This window comes from Pteropus medius, unplaced genomic scaffold (assembly GCF_902729225.1).
Source record: "Pteropus medius unplaced genomic scaffold, Ma_sr-lr_union100, whole genome shotgun sequence".
Taxonomy (NCBI): Eukaryota; Metazoa; Chordata; class Mammalia; order Chiroptera; family Pteropodidae; genus Pteropus; species Pteropus medius.
The window spans coordinates 1,601,255-1,617,912 of NW_024349227.1; the positions used below are offsets into that span (position 1 = coordinate 1,601,255).

Consider the following 16,658-nt stretch of genomic DNA (forward strand, 5'->3'; position numbering starts at 1 on the left):
ACATGTGTTTAGCAAACATTTGCTCTTCCCATCTTCTGTAAATTGTCTTCCTCCCCTTTGGAGTCTCAGACCTTTACCTCCTTCTCTTCATCTCAGGATGGCATATAAGCCTCAGTTGCCTGACTGCCTATCATTCTCACATTCTTATGGGGCCCCTGTACAGTACGCAATTAAGTTGTTTTTCTCATGTTAATCTGTCTTATGTCAATTTGATTATTAGAACCTGGGAGAAGTACAAGTTATCCTCCCCTGCACTGCCCCGCTAGACCTACAGCTTCTGCATCGCCCTTTGTTCCGCCTTTTATTTGTCTAGATACATGAAAAAACATGAGTTCTTTTTTGTTTTGTTAAGCTACTGTTTCCTCATCTGTAAATGGAAATAATAATCTTGTCTGGTAGGATTGTGAACATGATATAGACAAATGATATAGACAAATCAGGTGATGTACTTAGAAGGGGTTCAGTAAATCTTATTGTGGGAGGAAACATAATTTTCCTCTACCTTTCTAGATTCTTGGCCGAGCTCTCCCCTCACCCCATAATAAAAAGACATTAGCAGGAGAGAAACAAACAGAAATTTAATAACGTGCACACCTCCTGTATACATGGAGAGACCCAGGAAAACTGAGTAACTTTAAATATCGTCTCGTTAAAGACAGCTGTTGGAGAAGGGGGAGCAATTATGGGAGGTTACCAGGGAAAAAAAGCACCCGTAAACAAGGGTAAGGTTGTTATGCAGATTTAAGTCTTTCCCTTCTACATTGAGCGGAGTTTCTAGAGATCACGAGTCATCCTTTTCTTCCTAGTGAGAGGAAACACAAATGGAGATTTCTTTTATAAATATTTCTTACAAAAGGTTATTGGCATGGTATATTTTGCTCCTCTTCATTATCTACAATGAAGCAAATGGGTTGCTGCTTTAGTTACTGTTCTCCTTCTAGTTTGATACCTTTGTTTAGAAGTACAGTTGAGCCTTGAATCACGTGGGTTTGAATGCTCCACCTATATGCAGTTTTTTTCAGTTGACCCCCGTGGTTCATTTGACTCCCAAAGTTCAGTTGACCCTCACAGTTTGAACCCACATTGTTCGAGGGTCAGCTGGTAGTTGGGAATCTGTGCATGCCGAGGGTTGACTTAAGCTATATGTGGATTTTCAATTGCGCAGGTGGTTGGAGCCCCTCACCCCCATGTTGTTGTTCAAGAGTCGACTGTAACTGCAATCAAGATAATCTGTATTTAAGAAACATCTAGGAGAGAAAAAAAGCCTTGGCTTGCACTTTTGACAATTTGAGGTGACTTTTCCTGCAGCTGGAGTTGGCAGGGCTAATGTGCTCCAGCTGAGAAGCCTTGCTGTTACCTTCTGGCAGCCCCATATGCAGATGCTGTTATATTAATTACAAAAGAAAACCTGATTAACTCAGAAGTCCTTTAACTGTCAGGGAGACAGCTGCTCCAGCGCTGGAACAGGTTTTCTTCCTTCCTCCTCCTGTCAGTCTGCAGTTTTTCATCTTTTTAGAGAACTGCTAACACTGCGCTGTAGGTCCTCGGCCCCTGGCTGGTTCAGTCACCTTTTTGATCTGCAGTTATAGTTGGCCAGGGAGAGCTCGCATAATTAAATTCACATGTAATTTAAAATAAAAACAACCAGACTAACCACCCATTCCCCTCGATTATTTTTCCTTCAGCAGTTGAAACCTGATGGAATCCTGGAATTTTAGAACTGGAAGGGATGTTAAAGATGATCTAATTCAACTCCCTTAGTTCACAGATGAGAAATGCAAGGCTGAAGAAAATCAAGTGAATTGCTAAAGTCATAGGGCTTGTCTGCAGTGAAGCCTGGGATCAGAGTATCTCCCTCCTCCCCGGTGCTGCTCCCACTTCGAAGCTGCAATCCTCCCCTCACCGAACCGTGACCCATCTGACGAGAGAAGCAAGGAGTGAAACAGTCTAGTTTCACCTTCATTTCTCTCCATGCCCTTGTTCAAATCCTGTAGGCATGTTGGAGATCAGTTATAAAGCTAAAAATGAATGGGCGAAGCAAAGGGCTTAGGTAATGAGGTATTGCAAAAGCAGATGGCAGTATCCGTATTGAAGGCCGTTCTTCCATGCAACAGGTTACACGTAGAACCCTAACAGTGCACGGAAACAAAAACTAAGACTGGGCTCTGTGTCAACCCCCTCTCCCATTGCACTGGTCTATGGTGGTTTGATGCTAGCGGGTTTATTTGTAGTGACTGTTTTTGTCACTGCAGAGACAGGGGTGTGTGGTAATTTGGGTCAGATGAATAATGGGTGTGTCTGCTGTGGTTTTGGCTCACGCAGAGCATGTTCTACCGACTTTCCTGTAGTTGACATTGTCTCGGAGATGTTGAGATCTCCCTCTGGTCCTGCAAAATGGTTAGTTGGTTTTAATTATCTATTATCTACTCTCCTAGCAGCAGCAGTAAGAAAGCTCATTTAGATTTTTTGCTTTTATTATATACTAACTTTTGTTATAAAAGTTTGTACAAACTGGGAAAAGAGGAAAGGAAGTGTAGATGAGAGTGAATCTAATTGGACTTCTCGCTGCTCAGGCTGAGATGATGGTGGTTAAATTCTGCAAGGTGACCGCAGAGGTTCTATTCTGTTGTCTACATCGACTCCAGGCTGAGATGGAGGAGGTTTTTAGGAATGACAGTTTCTAAATGATTCATCATGATACTGGACTATTCTGAGTACTTTTTGAAACACTTAGAGCTTTCTGTAGACAGTTCTCCACAATAAAAGGATTCTTACACAGAGCAAACAAGTGTGTAACATAAAGTACTTACTATGTTTTAGTCATCGTGTTGGGGGTTTCGATAATTATAACTAGAATGGACTATGGTGGTGTTATGAACAAGATATGAAGGAACTCAGGACTAGCCCATTGCTGCTTGCTAAGTGGTCACACAAGAAATTGGCTATGTCCCATTCCTTTTGATTATAGCTCAAAGATTAGATCTGCGGTCTGGCATTTTACTCTTGTGCTTAGTAAATTCCTTGTACGGAATTAGGCACTCAGTTAATGCTCTCTGCTTTTTCAAAGCAATCTATCTCTTCCCCAGGAGAGTAGATTTTCTTGTTCTAGGTTCTGGTGTTGCTGATGTGCATGTGCAGGCCAGGTGATGTACTTAGAGACAGACCTGAGAGGAAGGGCTTCATGAAATGCATCGAGGGGTCTAGGTGAAAGCAGACTACTTTAAACCTTTTGGCGGTGCCATTTCATTTGTGGAAGAGAAGGGTTTGAGGATTTGAAAGAGTAGGTTTGTGGTAGGATAGGTACAGTCTGAAGTAGAGCAACCTCTTAAATGGTTCAGGCCTCTCTTGCTTCATTTATAGGAACAAAATAAACAGCTTAGGAATGGTTTAATGCAACTCATGGTTAAGTGACTAAAGCTAATACCATTTCAATTGGTGCTATCCCAAATTTCAGTTAAAGTGTATGTAAGATCAGCATACTTACAGCCTAAGAACCATGTGTCTGTGCCTTTCTGAACAAACTCAAGGGTTGCCTGAATCATGGACATGGGCAGGCACTGACACTGAACATGTAGAATAATCAAGTTCAGAATCTTGAGAGTTTCAGTCAACTAATTTCTGGTTCCTTTTCCCAAACATAGGTTCTCATACTTTACGAAACCTCTTGTTCTCTGAATACTATTTGACATGTTCGAGGAAGTTAGCCATTTAGGAGTGTGGTTGTCCTGAATTAATGTTTTTGAGCTAGATCACATTTCTTCCTAGACTTCCTGGATTTTATCCTAACAGTCGGTTCTTTCCTTTTCTCTTATTCAGGGTTTTGTCATCCCTATACTGAAGGATGTGATTTGATGAAGTGATATTGATCCTAATTGAGCACCCAGTGCTTTAAGAAAACACTGATGACTTGGCAGCTGAGATGCTGTCATTGGCTATCAGAGAGATGGACCAGAAAAGATTCTAGAGCTTATGCAAACTTGAATAACTTTTTATTTAGATATGTGTGTATTTAAAGATTAGCTCATACATTTAGTTATAAAATGTCATAAATGAGGAAAATAACAAGCTATAACTTCATTTGGTAGTGACATTTAAGAAGGCCTTTTGTTACAAGGAAGGTGTTCATTTTGACATATTCAGGTATAGTTTCATCTTGGATTCACATCCCAGTTAGTGTAGCCTTTTCTGGCTTTGTCAGTTTAATGATCTTGTGATTGTGATTTAGTCCTCATAAACTCCTTAGGCTGTCCCTCCACTGGATCAGAGAGGAGTGGGGAGGGTAGATCAGATCACTGCCACCTTTCTAGATAGAAACAGCTGCTCTGGGGATGAGCCAGGGAGGGGAATTCTTTTTGATATTTGAGGAGACTTTTCTGACTGGGATGTTTTCCTGATAACTCCTTCAACCAAGAACTTCCTAGAAATTTCTTCTCTAGGACCCTGACATTCTAATGGGGTCTCGGTGTGAGTCTTTCTCTACCCCTCCTCACTCTTCTTTCTGTCCTCCTTTCTCTTTCTCCACCCTCCTTTCCCCAACCAGGCCAGCTGAGCTGCATTTCCTTCCCACCTAAGGAAGAGAAGTACCTTCAGCAGATTGTGGACTGCCTCCCCTGCATCTTGATCCTCGGCCAGGATTGTAATGTCAAGTGCCAGCTATTGAACCTGCTTTTGGGGGTGCAGGTACTTCCTACCACCAAGCTGGGCAATGAGGAGAGCTGTAAGCTTCGGCGCCTCCACTTCACCTATGGGACTCAGACTCGGGTCAGCCTGGCGCTCCCCGGCCAATATGAACCAGTCTCCACGCTGGTTGCTCACCAGGGCACCTGGGAGACCATCCCTGAGGAGGACCTGGAGGTCCAAGAGGACAGTGAGGATGCTGCCCATGTTTTAGCCGAACTGGAGGTGACGATGCACCATGCTCTCTTACAGGTACCAATCTCATACTTATATGGTTGTACACACATACTAGCTTTTCTTGTATTTGAGGTTTTCAGAAGGTAATTTGGCAGTACATACCCTGTGAGCATCAGCTGATGGAGTCAAAGGAACATAATCTAGGAAGTTGAAAACAGACAAGGTTGTAGCAGTGCCCATCCCTGCCTCTGCTACCATGCTGGGAGGCCCTGAATAATTGGCTTGTTCCTTGCCTCCTGTCTCCTTTCTAAAATAAAGGAATGTGATCCTGGCATCTCGACTTGCTTTTACAGAGCAATTATGATCAGGGTTAGAAATCCTTTTTCCTTTCTTAACAGGAAGGTGTTGTTGGAATTGCCTCTAGCCATCTTCTTCCAAAAGGAACAATAAGATGTTGGCTAATTAATGTTCTTACTAGAGTTAGGGCCAAGTGAAGCATTTCATGAGGATTTCCTTAGACCTAGCTATTACTTGCTAAGTGGGACAGATCAGGTTTCCTACTTTCTAAGGAACTTGGGAATATTGAGAACAGGTCTGAGACAATGTTACAAGATAAGGAGATCCTAGCTCATGAGGAATATCTTTGCTTCTCTCTTGAAGTAAATTCCCAAAGAGCACAGGTCTTATGGCATGTCCAAAGAGTTTATATTGCTCGTTTGGTATTCCTGTCTCCAATTAGGGAGGACTCACCTCTTGTGCTGGTCTTCCTTTCCTGAAGCATAGATAGGGCTGGGCTATTAGATTAGGCTGAATGGGAATCGACAAAGGGTGCGACTATACCAGGGGTCAGGAGTGGGTAGGAGTAAAAAATGCAAAGTCCATCACCTTGGTTAGCTGTGCCAGGAAGGAAAGAGCTAGTTTGGCAGGACTAGGAGAGTGGTTTCTTTTTTCTTAAAACCTCTTCACCTACCCTTGTTCTAAAAGGTTTAGTCTCCCAGATAGTGAATAAGTCCTTTGGTTGTGGCCATGGTCTGTGATATTCTAGAAGTAGAAACTGTCATTTCCTTCCAGAGTCCAGATTTCTTTTATTTTGATAAAAGCTAGAGGGGGGCTATGTATATAAATCAGCATTTTTTTCTCAGCTCAGTTTCAGTGGTGGCTTTCCTCTGTTTTAAGACCTAAAGGTTGCATTGCTTGGTTCCAGGATGCCGTGAGAGTTTTTCAATAACTGATAGTAATCCGTGTGTATTGACTGAGGCTCCTCAGTTGACCCATGAGCTTTTTCACAGTCATGAGTATTTGATCCATACATAATCTGGCTGTGGCATACTGCCTTGGTCTAGTTCCTTCAAGTTTTCAGTAGCTCAGTGGTTTTCAAACTTTTAGATTTTAAATCACTTTAAGAAATACATTTTATAACAGAACCCAGTACATATATACACATGTACATTTAAAGTAAAGTTTCACGAAGCAATATTTTTACTTCTTTCAAGACATACTGATACTTTTATTTTTATTCTGTTTGTCTTAATTTTTTTAAAATGGTGGTAGCAGCTATATTGATGCTATAGCCATTGTGACCTACAGCTCAAAAAACACTGTTAAATACGTGAAATGACTGCTGTAAGTTGGGTGGTGATTTTTCCTGTTCTTGCCTTTAAAAACAATCTCAGTGTGAACTAAACCATCTGCAGGAGAGGCAAATTATTTATTTGATTTCTCTGTATCCCTTCATTTTATTGGTTTTCCATCTTCGATGCTCATTTACTTTTGTTCCTTGAATTGTGGTGATACAAGGAAGGAAAGTGAGAGCCTTTCCCCAAGTGCATCTCTGCACATCTCTGAGGGTTCCCGGTGCCTGCCCCTGAGGCATGCTCAGCACTCAAGCAGAGGTAACAGTTGGGGCTACCTGGTTGGAAAGTTGAGCTACCAAATCAGCCTTCTCTCCACACAGTTGAAATATATATTCTCTTTCTTGAGTAATATTTTTCTCTTGAGGAATTCTCTAGCCTCTTGTTTGTATTTCATGTGGTTTCTGAGGTTTCCTTAGCCACTGTTTCTCCGGATCTGCTTTATTCTCCAATGGTTTTGATGTAGAAATAGCAACGAACCCCAGCGTTTCAAAGTTTAGAACCCTTTGCTGCTGAGCCTCAGAGGGGCCTTAGCCTTTGTGGAACAGAGGCCCAGTTCTGCCACTGCAGTCAGGCGCCTGTCTCCATTAATACATTAATTGCTCAGCTCACAGCTGGGAACATTTCACAGCTACCTTGAAGATTTTTCGTGCCAGTGAGAAAGATCTTTTTGTTTAGCTCTGTTATATTTAGAACCAGTGAGTTAGTCTAAACAGCCCTTCCATTTGGTGTGTAAAAGGGGTGGTAAAGAAAGGAAACATTTAGCTAAAGGAAACCAAGATTGAATTAGGGGAAATGAGAGATGTTCATTTTCAACTGTCAGATTTTCCCCAATAAGCCAATACATGTGAACCCGTAGTGCTTGGTATTCCCAGCTTTTTAGTTCTGGGTCCCCTGAGATTCCAAGTTTATAATTCAGAGTAGAGGAACTCTGTTAAGCTGGTAGTTTCTGAAACCTCATATAGGGTTAAAACATAGACATTTTCCAGTTGGCAACACATTTCACCATTCGCCTTATTTGCTAATTCTGTCTTCATGTACAGACACATTTCCCCACCCTCACCCCCTTTCTGGCACTTAACATCTACCGCCTCCTTTTCTCTTTCTTTTCTTCTTTTTTTTTTTAAATTAAGTTTATTGGGGTAACATTGGTTAATACAATTATATAATTTTCAGGTGTACATTATCATTTGATATCTGTATATTCTCTAGTGCGTTTACCACCCAAAGTCCAGTTTCCTTCAGCTACCATATATTTGATCCCCTTTACCCCCTTCACCCTCCCCCATCCCCCTATATTTGACTCCTTTTACCCTGTCCATCTTTTCTTCTTAGAAGTCCAGTGGAACACAATCGTCTGCCTCAGAGTTGCCCAGTCTGAGTTGTGTGGTGTGTGTTACGTATCTGTATTTTCCCTATGAACACCTGTAAGGAAAGGACTAGAAAGCAGCAGGAGTGATTATACTTCCTTAGTTTGAGCCGGGATTCCTGTAACCCAGCAGTGGCATTTTATTGACTGTGGCCGTTCCATAGCTCTCAGTTGTTCTGCTCTTATCAATAGCCTGTTCGTCCCCACCAGGCCCTTTGGACAAAATGTATGTGTCACCTGGTAGCCAGACTGCCGCCTGCTGGCATGGTTTTTGGCTCATGGTAATGTATGGTAGATACATATTTCAGGGAACTGAGGTTAACTAATGTTTCCAGGCAAGGTCTGATGACTTGCAAATAAATTTTTTTTCTTTTCTTTTTTCTTTTCTTTCTTTCTTTTTTTTTTTTTTTTTTTACTATTTTTAACTCTAACCAGTTGGAGTAGTAAAGTTTTCTCTTTATAACCCTCAGTCAATAGCTTTCAATGGAAATAATTCATTTTAAATGTCATTCAGACATTGATAGTTTTAATTTCTCAGCAGTTAATATTTTCACAAGCCAAAATCATGATAAAGGATCCTACTTAAAATGACAAAAAGTTATGCAGATTTTAACCTCAAAATTTATTAAACATTGTTTGTTCCTAGAGACTAGCTTTTCTCAACTTTTGTCTAGTTATTGGCATTTATTACGGCACCTTATAAAATTAAATTTGTTATGTATTTTATTTTTATTTATTTTTTTATTAAGTTTTTTTTAAATTAAGTTTATTGGGTATCATTGGTTAATACAGTTATATAATTTTAAGGTGTACATTATAATTTAACATCTGTATATTCTATTGTGTGATGTGTTACTTTTAGTTAGATATCATATCTTCTCTTGAATGTATCTAGATTGAGAGGTAATGTTCGATTGGTAAAAAGTAGGAAAAAAGACTGGGTGAGGGTCCTCAGGGCAAGACGATACTGTTGGGGGGAGAGGGTAAATGGAATTTGGCCAAAAATGGCTATTCCAAGGGAAAAGAAACAAAGTTGGGGTAACATGTGATATTCTAGAGATATTAAAATAAGGTAACCATGATTTTATGGGGCAAAAAAGAAAGGGAATAAAGTGATATGTTAAAAAAGGATATGAGAGGTTCAAGCAAATGCTAAATTATACATTTGTTTCTAAGCAGTAATTCTGTATTCTTTGAATTTTACATCTCTCTTGCCTTTCCCCTAACACACTAATATACATAGTGAACTGTAACCATCCTGTGTACATTGCTCTTTTCCAAGAAACCTGGGAATATCTGCTATAGGTTGATTTACCTATTAAGTATGTGTGTAGTTTAGAGGCAAGATTAAAAAAATAAAATCCCTATACTCGCTAGAGAAGCCTTGATATCTTTTAAGAACAGCTTGAAACTGAGGCTGTATTTTCTCAATTCCCCACCATTAATTAATTTTAGGTCTTCCAAGGTTAGTTCTTTGGTAGAAAATCTGGCAGAGATTGTACTCTTAATCTTCCTCTTTTGCCTTGGGATTCTACCTCTTTTCTGCACCAAATGGCTTCCCTCTCTGTTTTCACTTTCTCAGATCTGTTGGCATTTCTCTTCGAGTAGAAGATGGTGGGGATAGAAATCTTGCCCAGTTCAGAGACTCAGCAGTTGAAAGTCCTGTCAACAGGCAAACACTGGTGTTGGGGCTATGAAAATATTTTCTTTTGACATCTTTCATGGTCTCTCACCCAATCCTTGCAGGATAATTTCATAGCAGGGCCTTTACTTTGTAGCCAACATATACTTTTTAACGTAGAACACAAGGATTGTTAGGATCCCCGAAATCATCATGTCCAACCTTTATTCTTCTTTCAGAACTTCCCTAACAGATAGTTCCTGACACACAGTGGGGCTCCAGTTACTGTTTAAACATGGTCTTTGTAATCAGGGTGGCCTTGATTTACATCCTGGCTTTGTCACTTAACTGACTGTGTGGTGTTCAGTTCCCTCATTTGTAAGATGGGGGTAGTAATCCATATCTTTTAGTGCTGGTGTGAGGCTTAAATGAGAGGGTATGTGTAAAGCACCTAGTGTAGTGTCTGGCACATAGTCAGCCAGTTCTCTCCTTTCTTTGTATGTATTGATCATTGTCCTTGAGAAAGGATTTCTTTCTCTCTCAGTCACCCATCCCTTCCCTGACAACCATCCCTGTTGCTTCTTTTTGTCAAACTTAAGTCTCTCTTGTTCCATTTTTACTTAGAGTTATTCTGCTCTAGTTAGAAACAAAGTTCTTCATAATTCATTAGAAAGTACTTCTGTAATAAAATGAAAGATGTTATAAAAAGGTAACACAAAAGTTAAAGTTCTAAAGTTAAAAGATAAAGTCTTTTCTCTTCATTCTTCTCTCTCTCAAATCTAGTAAGTGGTAAGAGACTAAAGCTTCAGATTTCTACTTTTATCTGTATCCGTGGTTACCTGGGTGTTTCAATATCTACACGTAGAATGCATAGAATCTACTCAGTACATTCTTGTCAACTTGTCTGTTGCCTTATTCATCCAAGTATGAAACATAGAGAAGATAGTTCCAGTTCTTAAAGGCTTCATGCTTATGAGTTGAGATGTAGAGCCTTTGTTTGGGGATGTCGAGGATTATAAATATATTTCTACTTTCAGCATGATGGTCTCATGCTTTCTGTGACTAGCTTGGGGCTCTGGTTGGGATTGTGCTTTTTCCAAGTCTTGTTTCTGGCCTCTGAGTTACTATACTGATACTTTAACTAAGTAGAAAAATGAGTTTATATCAGCCTCTGAGTTATAACACTGATAATTTTACTAAGTAGGGAAATTATAGGATGCTCTCATGATTCCCTGAGATTCTTATTCCTTGATTGAATTAGGAGCACCATGCTTAATTACTCACTGCTTCATTCTTGGAATAGAGGCAGACAGCAAGCAATTCTAGATAAATGTGTGGACTATGGGTTAAAAGACAGAAAATTTTACATGTGATTATTGAAAGTGGTTTCGAGCAAGTAATAAAAGCATCATTTATTCATCCATTCATTTCACATTTACTTATTAGATGCTCACTTAAGTGCCAGGCACTGTTCTCTGAGCTGGGAAGGAATATAGTCTGCGGTCACACTTTCCTCAAATGGCCATAATAGTGCCCAGAACAGGTCTGGCTCATCCCCATCAGTCATTATTTTTTTTACTCCCTGTCTCCATGAGACAGTGCTGGTTCCCTTTTTGTTTATAACTGTCAAGTATGAGTCATCCCTTCACTGTAAGTATTGCAGAGTCACATATTACATTCCAGTCTAATTTATATTGCTGCCTGAAGCCCAGCCAGCAGCTCTTTTTGTCTGTCGTCTAGAAGTCATGATAGAACAATGAGACCGTCTGCACAAGTTAATTAATTGGGGAATGGAGAGAGCACAGTACTTGTTTTCTATACATTTTTGTTTAATACAAGATATATTTAGGAGTGGATAACTTCTTTCTAGATGCCATATATCAGGAAATATCTACTATTATAAATCCCTGAATCCATTTTTTTTTAAAATGAATTTGCACTTATGAGCAGATAAAGTCACCTGTGTCTTAGAAAGGGTATTGTTATACAGATGGACTTGGCAGCTTTGGCCGATAGTTCCATTGCACACAAAATGATCCTTGAGGAAAACCTGGATATTTATTTTAAAATTTTAAGAAAAAAATCCATCAACTAAATAAGCAAACAAAAATTCTTACTGAAAATTTTCTAAAGAACACTTACTTTGATTTTGCATAGTCTTTTTTTCCCCATAATATTCCTGTAATACGTTTGACATATCCTTGGATATATTTTTTTTAAATGCATATATTTAAAACAGATTTGCTATTTTAAGGTAAATATTTTTAAGAACATTTTCATTTATAATTCTCTACCATATTATAACTTTTCATTTCTTGGGATCCTCTTCTAGTTTTTTTCTTATTATTATATGTAATTATAATGTTAGCATTTAGGCAATTGTATGTTCTACTCTAAACCTTAGAAGTTCTTACCCACTTTTTGAATATGCCACATGAAGTGATTCATACTCTAGCAGTGTGACTCAGGGTAGTGAAAGAGGGTTTGTTTTGAATAGCAAGATGAGTGTCAGACTAGTCTTTCAATCAGAAAAAGTTTGGTGCAATTCGAGGCACAGATGAAACAGCAGATTTCTTCTTGGCTTTAGCTTGGATGGGAAATAGGTGGATTTATGCAGCATTTGCTCAAATACAAATGGTGAGATGCTAAAAGCACTTTTAGCTTTAGGGAGTTCAAAGTGGCCAGCCAAATGACACTTATGTGACCTACCTGAGAATATTAGCGCTTTGTTGGGGAAGAAGATGAGACCTTTGTGCTTTGCTGGAAATGGGAAAGGTGCTCCCCCGCCACCTCCCCCGACCCCCACCACATGCACACAGAGTACCGGAAACGATAGAGAAGATGTCCTAGGTTTTGATTTGTTAAAATCTATCCTCAGAAATATGTCTTGCACAAATAAGGTAAGGAATGAAAACAATATTAATCTGAAAGAAAATAAGCAAATTATGTATCTTTTAGATTTCAAATAAAGTAAAATTTCAACATCTGGTAACTATTAAGGACACAGACTTAAGGAGATTTGTGTCGAGTTCTTTTATAACTGTAAAATGTGCTAGAATTTTGTGGAGGATTGATTTTTGAATTTGCAGACCCCTGAAGACATTGGGAGTTGGTGTGCCTATGATGGTGATAGAGGCGTGAGTCTCCAGGTCAACCCTTAGATCTGGAACGCCAGGCACAGTAGAGTTTGAGCTGTAGAGGAGCAGCATATGCAGTGGATGGAAATATATGTTCTTAAGTGTGACAAGATCTTCAGGAAAGAAGTAAAACACAAAGCAGAAACTACTGGCAAGAATAAGGACCTGTCGAAGACTTGTTTCTAAACCAAAGATCATTCTTGGGACTCACTTTAGGAACTTGCATGTGATCGGGTTCAATTACATGTAAAAGACAGTCGAAAGCAGAGGCTTGTTTGAACAAGACACAGGTTATCTGAAGCTAGGCATTTGAGGGCTGATGTGGCTGCCCTGGGATCATCAGGTTTCCAGGGTCCTTATTTCTTTATGCTTCATCATCCTTAGCTCTGGCTTCCACCCTGAGGTTTGCTTTAGAGCTGCTGGATGACCACTGCTCGAGATGTCACATCTGTGCTCCAGGCAAGAAGGGCAGGGTCAAAGGGTATACTTCTTAGAAGACTCAAATTCTCTCCCGGAAGCTTCCTGTACTTATTGGCCATGTCTGTAGAGGACATTGCCTTCCCAATAATGCAGAGGCTAAATATTGGCTAGGCAAACCTTAGTCTCTGCCATACCAAGTGATCATGAGAATAAAGGTATTGCCAAGGCTTTGGTGGCTAAGACTCACGGATACCTGTAAACTCTTGGAATAGACAGTAATAATGTTTGGCAAACCTAGCTTTTAGTTTGCTATTGATCGATTGACTCAGCTATACTGTTAGACACTGGAGTTACAGTCACGAGCAAGACAGACCTGGTCCCTGCCCCAAAAGAGTTTACTGGCTATGGGGAGAAAAATGGGTTTTAAATAAATAAATTACAAATTTGTTAAACGTTAAGAATAGAAATAGAGCATGCTTGGGGTTGTGCAGTAGGAGACTGTAAAGGTAAACATGACAGCATTGAGATTTACAGGACGCGTGGGCGTAGGCCAGGTAAGAAGGGTGGGTGTGAGGGGAGTGCAAGAGGAGGAGTGTTCCAGGCAGACTCACTCTCAGTCTGGCAATTTCCATAATAGTTCTTCTATTATTTGTCATATTTCTTCATCGGAGAGAATCAGTGGGAGTTTCCAAGCAGCAAAGGAAGGCAAGGACTAAATATTCTTTTTATTCGAAATGACTGAAGGGACTGCCATTTTTGCTTGTTCGTTTTTTCACTCTCTCTAGGTGAGTGCTTGCCTGCATGGGCTGCACCGGGGAGTGTTGGTAACTGAGGTGGACAAGTGATTGGGGCATATCATAGTCCAGTTGTCCCATCATAGATCCGGATTTTGGTCTGAGTGGGGGCTTTAGGGAGACAAGGATTGCTTCTGACCGTGAAGTGCTGATATGACCCCGTTCCCCTTCCAGGAAGTGGACATTGTGGTGGCACCATGCCAAGGCCTCCGGCCCACAGTGGATGTTCTGGGTGACTTGGTGAATGATTTCTTGCCTGTGATAACCTATGCACTCCACAAAGATGAACTCTCTGAGAGGGATGAGCAAGAGCTTAAGGAAATCCGAAAGTATTTCTCCTTTCCCATATTCTTTTTCAAAGTGCCGAAGCTGGGCTCAGAGATAATTGACTCCACCAGAAGAATGGAGAACGAAAGATCATCGCTTTATCGCCAGCTAATTGACCTGGGCTATCTGAGCATTGGTCACTGTAACTATGGGGCCCCCAGCCAGGACACTAAAGCTCAGAGCATGTTGGTGGAACAAAGTGAGAAGCTAAGACTCTTGAGCACATTTTCTCACCAGGTGCTCCAGGCTCGCCTGGTGGACGCAGCCGCAGCCCTGAACCTGGTGCACTGCTGCTGCCTTGACATCTTTATTAACCAGGCCTTTGACATGCAGCGCGACCTGCAGATTACTCCCAAACGTCTGGAATATACGCGAAAAATGGAGAACGAGTTGTATGAATCACTGATGAATATCGCCAACCGAAAGCAGGAGGAAATGAAAGATATGATTGTTGAGACGCTTAACACCATGAAGGAGGAACTTCTGGATGATGCAGCCAAAATGGAATTTAAAGGTAGGTCCCCGAGAGCTTGATGGGGTGCCGGGACTACAGGGGCCTCTCCCCTTTGCAGCTGGAAATGGAGGAACCTCAGGGTCATGTCACTTACACTGCTGTGGACTCAGCAGGAGTCCAATTTAAATTATCTAGCCAAGGTGGCCTTGTTCTCAGAGACCTTCCTGGAAGACACCACTGTCATTCCTTTGCAGGACTGTTAGCCCAGCTTCTGGGAAATTCATCCTAACAGCACTCTTTAGTCTCTAGTTTGTATCTGCATCCCCTTGACCCTAATGGAGCTGGAGAAGAGCTGCTTGAAGAATGTGACTAAGTCATGCTTTAACCTTGACTCCTTTGGCAGAGCCTATGCTTCTTTTGTGGTCCTTTTTGTGTGTATGTCATGGTCTCCATTTTCTTTTCAGGTTGCTCCTGAAACCCAGCTCAGGAGAATTTCCCAGAGTAGTGTTTCTAGCTTTTCTGGTGGTTCCATTCTTCACGAATGGCTATTAAAAAAAATTGGGCCAAAGTGGTTGGTCAGGTCTTTGGTGTCTGAGGTTTAGATTCTGGTGACTTTGTATATAGACAGCTATATAAACCTCCCTGCATGAACATTAGCTCTACTACCCATTAATAAAAGTGGCTTGATTTGCAAGCAAGTTACATAGGTTCTTAGTCATGCTATACATCCAAACCACCTGGGAGCCTAAAAATCTACTTGAAACTATTAATTCATCAGATTTCCTGACATGGGACCCCGTGTCAGGTTTTTGTTGTTGTTGTTGTTGTTTTGCCTCCTTCAAAAACAACCTCCCTAGGTGGATTGTACTTATTGCCATTTTCTAGATGATGAAACTGGGGCTTAGACAGGTTAAGTAATTTGCTGAAGGTCACATAACCACTAAATAGTAGAAGCAGAATTTGAATCTAGATAGTCTGATTCCTCAGCCTATACTCTTATTTTTTCCATGCTTTACTGCTTCTTAATCTGTTCCCAGTTACTTGATGTCACTATCTTCCTGGCAACCAGCTTTAAAATTTCAGCATGGTCTTTAACTGTTTTTTTCTCTTATCTCCACATCCAGTCATTTGCCAAGTTCTGATGAGTCCTTTTCCATATTTTATTTACCTTTGCTTTTCTATTCCCTCTTCTGTAGTCTAACTGAACTATTGTTAGCTGATCGATCTCATTGTCTTTCTCTCCTTTCTCCAGTTCATCTTTACTGGCTCCCTGTTCTTGCAGAGTAAGTTTAGATTCCTTCACCTGGTATTAAATTTCTGTTTCACTTGGTCTCAACTGCTTGCTGTCCTCTAAATGCTTCTTTTACTTTTTCTTTGCTCAGGCCCTGCCCTAAACCCGAAAGGTCTTTTATTGTCTGTGAATTTCCAAATGCTACCCACCCTTCAAGGCCTCTTCCAAATAACATTTTTCATGAAGTTGTCTTTAATTTTCTTACCTGATAACCATTGCATTCATCTGAACTCCAAAAGCATTTCATTTGTAATTGAAATTTTTGGCATATGTCACTTTTTATCTTTTATTATAAGTATTAATAATTGTGTTCTTCTGACTAAAAACTTAAAGGCGAAGGAGAGTAGGATCTGGGTTTTATTCATTACCATATCCGTTGCAGCAAATAACAGTGTTATAGTTCCTTCTTTGGAGAATGAATAAGTATGTGAATGATGGCATATGGCTCTGTTAACACTTACAGATATAAAGGAAATGTGATGGCTTTAACAAGCGTATAGCAAGCATAGGGTGCTTTATTTCCTACAGGTCTATTTTTTATTTTTTTATTTTTTTAAATTTTATATTCACTTGATGTAATTTACATAACTTCCAATTTTACGTATTTGACCCTTTTACTCCATCAGAGTTCCCAGAGACCCCAGCATGTCCCCCTCTCCTCTGGTAACCACTAGTCTATTGTCCATGTCCATGAATCTCTGTTTGTTTGTCCTGTTCATTTGTTGCTTTTAGGTTTATATCCCACATATAAATGATATCA

At 40.3% G+C, this 16,658-nt stretch overlaps 1 protein-coding gene across 2 annotated transcripts in view; it reads left to right on the forward strand.

Annotated features, from left to right (window-relative positions):
* DSTYK (dual serine/threonine and tyrosine protein kinase) overlaps positions 1–16,658 on the forward strand; it is a 49,470-nt gene that overhangs the window by 12,929 nt on the left and 19,883 nt on the right. For both annotated transcript variants that reach the window (XM_039881785.1, XM_039881784.1), the window contains exons 2-3: positions 4,541–4,929; positions 14,001–14,667. In XM_039881785.1, coding sequence (XP_039737719.1) covers positions 4,541–4,929; positions 14,001–14,667 — 1,056 coding nt within the window. The remainder of the gene's footprint in view (positions 1–4,540; positions 4,930–14,000; positions 14,668–16,658) is intronic.